At 43.5% G+C, this 6,000-nt stretch overlaps 1 protein-coding gene across 1 annotated transcript in view; it reads left to right on the forward strand.

Annotated features, from left to right (window-relative positions):
- The window catches only part of SMAD6 (SMAD family member 6), a 62,816-nt gene extending 57,359 nt beyond the window's left edge, over positions 1-5,457 (forward strand). Inside the window, 1 exon segment of the mRNA XM_056866126.1 lies at positions 4,667-5,457. Coding sequence (XP_056722104.1) covers positions 4,667-5,208 — 542 coding nt within the window. The 3' untranslated portion in view covers positions 5,209-5,457.
- Positions 5,458-6,000: the final 543 nt, after the last annotated feature.

A 6,000-nucleotide genomic window follows, 5' to 3' on the forward strand; every position in this document is an offset into this window, starting at 1 on the left:
GTCATAGAATCATAAAGTGGGAAGGGACCCCATGGTCATGTAGTCCAACCCCCTGCACAATGCAGGAAGAAGAAGAAGAAGTGTTGGAGGAGTGAGGAATCAAACACAGTTCTCCAGATTAGAGTCCACTGCTCCAAACCACCGCTCTTAACCACTACATCACAACTAGCCCCTCACATCCCCAGTGACCCCCTACTCCATGCCCAGAAGATGGCAACAAAAACCCTCCAGGACCCCTGGCCAATATGGAGGTCAGTTGTCATTCCAGGAGATCTCTGGGCTCCACCTGACAGTTGGCAACCCAAGGTTCATGCCAGGCCCCAGTCACTTGCCCAGGCACCATTGGATCTTAAGGGAGCTTTTGATACCATCCCGAGGGAGAGGTTATGGTTGAAACTATCAAATTCTACTATGGATAGGAGGTTACTATGGCTCATTCAACAATTTCATACTGACCTCACAGCTCAGGTTCGCTGTGGCGACCAAGAAGAACTAACTGAGCTCTTTGAACTGGCCAAGGGAGTTAGACAAGGTTGCCTCCTTGCTCCTCTCTTGTTTAATCTATATCTGAATGATATGGCAACCAATTTCTCAAAGTCTTGTCACCCCCAAAGCTTGCAAGTCATCCCACCCCAATTCTACTCTTTGTTGATGATGCAGTTCTCCTGTCCCGCACAAGAATTGGTTTGAAAAGATCTTTACGAACCTTCTCTGAGTACTGCTCTAGGAAAGATCTTAAAATAAACTATCATAAATATAAGATTATGATCTTTGCTAAGAGGAGAAAAATGCCTCTTTTTCGCTGGGTATTAGACTGCTTTGAGGTTGACCAAGTCAAGGAGTTTGTTTACCTTGGCATTCTTTTTCCCCATAATCTAAATTGGAATGCCCATCAAAAAGCAGTGTCCAACAAAATTAAACCTGGGATTGGTGCTATTGTCAACTTTTTCCAAAGGTGGCAAATATATTCCAGGGGCTATTCAGGTTTTTAACCTAAAAATTATCTCAATAATTATTTTTGGTGTTGCCATCTGGATAACAGTTGTCAATGAATCTATAGATCGTCCATTGCTTCAGTTCTTATGAAAACTCCTAAATGCCCCTCGAAGTACTTTTCGTTCCGAGTTTGGCCAAATGTCACTCGAAGCTAGGGCATGGTTGGCCGCCTTTAAACTACACCTTAAACTGTGCTTTAGCACTAAGGGGTTCCTAGCTTCTCTGAAGCATGACCCTTTTAAATCCTCATGGCAAAAAATCTTAGATGAGAAACTGTCATTGTTGGGCTTCTCGCAGGCTATGTTATTAGATCTTGGGAAAACTAGAGGGGTCTTTCTTGGTGACATGATTAAAGGGAATGGGTTAAAGGGACTGGTTTAAATGGAAAGAGAATCATAATTGATATTGATTTATTAGAATATTAATGCTTAAAATAAAGAATGGGTGAATCTTGTTGGAAATTATATACTTCTTTTAATGAATGGAAAGAGATGTTGGGTAATTTTTATTATTATTATTATTATATAAACACCTAGTGATAATCTATAATTTTTGGGGGGTAAGGAGGCGTGGAGAACTTATTATGAAAATTATTTTCTGATGGATCAACATAAAGCATAAATTTTGATTTAATCCCATGTATGTATTTTGTATAATGGCTAATTAGGATACCATAAGATTTGTATTAGATAAAACAGGAAAAGGATAAAAAAATTTATATCGATGGGGATTACGCTGTTAGCAAAAGTGTGTGTGTAAAGTGCCTTCAAGTCGCAGCTGACTTATGGCGACCCCTTTGGGGGGTTTTCATGGCAAGAGACTCACAGAGGTGGTTTGCCAGTGCCTTCCTCTGCACAGCAACCCTGGACTTCCTTGGTGGTCTCCCATCCAAATACTAACCAGGGCTGACCCTGCTTAGCTTCTGAGATCTGACGAGATCAGGCTAGCCTGGGCCATCCAGGTCAGGGCGTTAGCAAAAGTACTTACAATTTATTTTCAGACGGAAGAAAGTGAAGAGGGAGTCATTTTTATTTGTATTAGACATTCTACTAGACTGATTTACATTTACTATTTTTTTAATACTCAGTAGTGATGTATGTATGAGGTACTAAATGAGAAAATAATAAAAATTCTTTAAAAAAAAACGATCTTGGGAAAACTGAAGCTTTCACCAAAATTAAAAAGCGCGTTAAAGAGCTCGAATATAACAGCACTACTTTTCGTGCTCGTCGTGTCTGTTCATCCCAGTTCTTCGGAATACCCCCTCCACGTGGTCTGCCTGCCTATACATATTATTTGACAACTCCTCGTCTCTGTAGAGCTTTTTGCTTGGCTAGATTGAATGCTAACCCCTCTATGGTTATGCAGGGCAGAATTTTAAATATACCATATCCAGACAGGACCTGTCCTTGCTCTTCTGGCTCTATCAATTCCCTAGCTCATGCTCTTTTGGAATGCTGCTTTTGCAAGGAACTTTGATCACATATCTCCCCCCTTTTAACATACAAATCTAATCCCTCTGTGTCTGACATAATGCCTTTTCTACGAAGCGATAGGGATCCCAAGGCTACATTGTCAGTGGCAAGATTTGTTTCAGTCCTTATATCCCTCAAACACTAGATATATGCTGCTCAAGATCAATAGATCAAGGAGCTTCTAAGAGATAAAGGAAAGGAATCCACACTTCTACCATGGATGCTTACTGGGTAACCTTGGGCCCATCACAAAATGGTCAGCCTGGCCTACCTCACAGGGTTGGAAGAAAATGGTGAAAGTGAGAACGATGTTCCAAGACCCTTTGTCTGGAGAGGAGATGACTGAGGGGGATATGATAACCATCTTAGGATCATAGAGTTGGAAGGGACCACCAGGGTCATCTAGCCCAACCCCCTGCACAATGCAGGAAATTCACAAGCACCTCCCCCCCACACACCCCCAGTGACCCATACTTCATGCTCAGAAGATGGCCAAGATGCCCTCCCTCTCATGAACTGCCTAAACTCATAGAATCAGCATTGCTGACAGATGGCCATCTAGCCTCTGCATAAAAACCTCCAGGGAAAGAGAGCTCACCACCTCCCGAGGAAGCCTGTTCCCCTGAGGAACCGCTCTGTAAGAAAATTCTTCCTAATGTCTAGACGGAAACTCTTTTGATTTAATTTCAACCCATTGGTTCTGGTCCGACCTTCCGGGGCAACAGAAAACAACTCGGCACAAAGATGTTACACCATCCTCTATATGACACCCCTTCAAGAACTTGAAAATGGTTATCATATCCCCTCTCAGTCTTCTCTTCAGGCTAAACATACCCAGCTCCTTCAACCTTTCCTCATAGGACTTGGTCTTCAGACCCCTCACCATCTTTGTTGCCTTCCTCTGGACATGTTCCAGCTTGTCTACATCTTTCTTGAATTGCTGTGCCCAAAACTGAACACAATACTCTAGGTGAGGTCTAACCAGAGCTGGGTAAAGCGATACCATCACTTCGCGTGATCTTGACACTATACTTCTATTGATACAGCCCAAGATCACATTTGCCTTTTTAGGTACCGCATCACACTGCTGACTCATGTTCAGTGTTTGGTCTTCTAAGACCCCAAGATCCTTTTCCCGCACACACTACTGCTGAGACAAGTCTCCCCCATTCTATAATTATGCATTTGATTTTTCCTACCTAAATGCAGAACTTTACATTTACCTTTGTTGAAGTGCATTTTATTAGTTCTAGCCCAATTCTCCAGCCTGTCAAGATCATCCTGTATCCTGGCTCTGTCTTCTACCGTATTTGCTACCCCTCCCAATTTAGTATCATCTGCAGATTTAATAAGCGTCCCCTCTATTCCTTTATCCAAATCATTTATAAAGATATTGAACAACACAGGGCCCAGGACAGATCCCTGAGGCACTCCACTAGTCACTTTTCTCCAAGTGGATGAGGAACCATTAACAAGCATCTTCAAGTATTTGAAGGGCTCTCATATAGAGGATGGTGCAGAGTTATCTGTTGCCCCAGGACCAGAACCAGCAGGTTGAAATAAAATGCAAAGAACTTTCTGACTGTTAGAGCAGTTCCTCAGTGGAACAGGCTTCCTCGGGAGGTGGTGGGCTTTCCTTTCTTTTATTCCATTCTTTATGCTTGTGGACCAACAGGTCATAAGCAAAACAAATGGAGGTGGTGGGCTCTTCTTCTTTGGAGGTTTTTAAGCAGAGGCTAGATGACCATCTGACAGCAATGCTGAGTCTATGACTTTAGGCAGATCCTGAGAGGGAGGGGAGGAAGGGTTGCATCAGTGTTCAGCTCTCGTGACCCTTTCTTGCATGCCCAGGGTAGTGCCGATTGCCACTTTGGGGTCAGGAAGCAATTTTCCTCTGGGCCAGATCGGCCAGGGGACACTGAAGGGTGTTTTTTGGCCATCTTCTGGGCATGGAGAAGGGGTCACTGGGTATATGTAGGGGAGGTAGTTGTGGATTTCCTGCATTGTGCAGATGGTTGGACTAGATGACCGTGGTGGTCCCTTCCAACTCTACGATTCTATGAAGCCCAACTTGGCAGAAAAGCAAGATATAATTAAATAAATGCAAATGTGTGTATGAATAGCACTTGGGCATAGCGATTGGATATTTTGGCTGTTTTTAAATGTGCTGCTCTTTCTCTGTCTCCTTCCCCTAGACGCAAGCATATCACCGGATGCGATTAAACGAAGCCACTGGTGCAGCGTTGCCTACTGGGAGCATCGGACTCGCGTGGGACGCCTCTATACCGTGTACGAACAATCTGTCAGTATATTTTATGACCTACCTCAAGGAAACGGCTTCTGCCTCGGACAACTAAACCTAGACAACCGGAGCGAGACTGTCCGGAGGACTCGAAGTAAGATCGGCTATGGGATTTTGCTTAGCAAAGAACCGGATGGCGTGTGGGCGTACAACCGCAGCGAGCACCCGATCTTCGTCAACTCCCCAACGCTGGACATTCCCAACTGCCGGACTCTGATTGTGCGCAAAGTGTTGCCGGGATACTCGATCAAGGTCTTTGATTACGAGAAGTCTTGCCTCTTACAGCACACCACTGACTTGGAATACCCAGACGGGCCTTACGACCCGAACAGCGTCCGGATTAGTTTTGCCAAAGGCTGGGGACCGAGCTACTCAAGACAGTTCATCACCTCGTGCCCGTGTTGGCTCGAAATTTTGCTCCGCAACAACAGATAGCTACCGGCCTTTGAGGAGGAGAGCCGCCACACAATACAGACAGTCCCCAGATATCATCTACCTAGATTTTAATATAAAGTTTTATATATTATATGAAAATATATATTATACTTGTAATTATGGAGTCATTTTTACAATGTAATTATTTATGTACGGTGCAATGTGTATATGGACAAAAAAAGGAAAATGCACTTTGGCTTATAAATCTTTCGATACAGATTTTTTTAAAGGAGAAAAAAAAATATACAGCAAAAATTTGGAATAGTGCCATGCTATGGCTGTATAGTGTTTTTTTAAAAAATACCAAACAGTAATACCCAGACAAAAAGCTAATACAGTCACTCACTCATTGATAATAAAGTATTTGCATTATAGCTCTTCCCCCAATTGTCTGTTTTTCTAGCAACAGCAAAATGATAGAAGGAGGGCTTTTCTCATGACCATAAACTAAAAATTCTCAGCTATGCAAGCTCTGGCATTCTGGAGTCATACAAAGAGGTTACAAAGCACCGATTGAACGTTTGCATCTCTGCCAATTCCTCTCCCCCCCAACCCAACCCTTTACCGGGGCTTTCATTCCTCCTCCTCAAATGATGATATTCAAGAGGAGGAACCATTCCTACACCAGCATGGTGTAGTGGTTAAGAGAGGAGGATTCTAATCTGGAGAACTGGGTTTGATTCCCCACTCCTCCACATGAAGCCTGCTGGGTGACCTTAGGCTAGTCACAGTTCTCTTTGAACTCTCTCAGCCCCACCGACTTGTTGTGTCTGTTGTGGGGAGGGGAAGGGA

Source organism: Euleptes europaea, chromosome 20 (genome assembly GCF_029931775.1).
Source record: "Euleptes europaea isolate rEulEur1 chromosome 20, rEulEur1.hap1, whole genome shotgun sequence".
Taxonomy (NCBI): Eukaryota; Metazoa; Chordata; class Lepidosauria; order Squamata; family Sphaerodactylidae; genus Euleptes; species Euleptes europaea.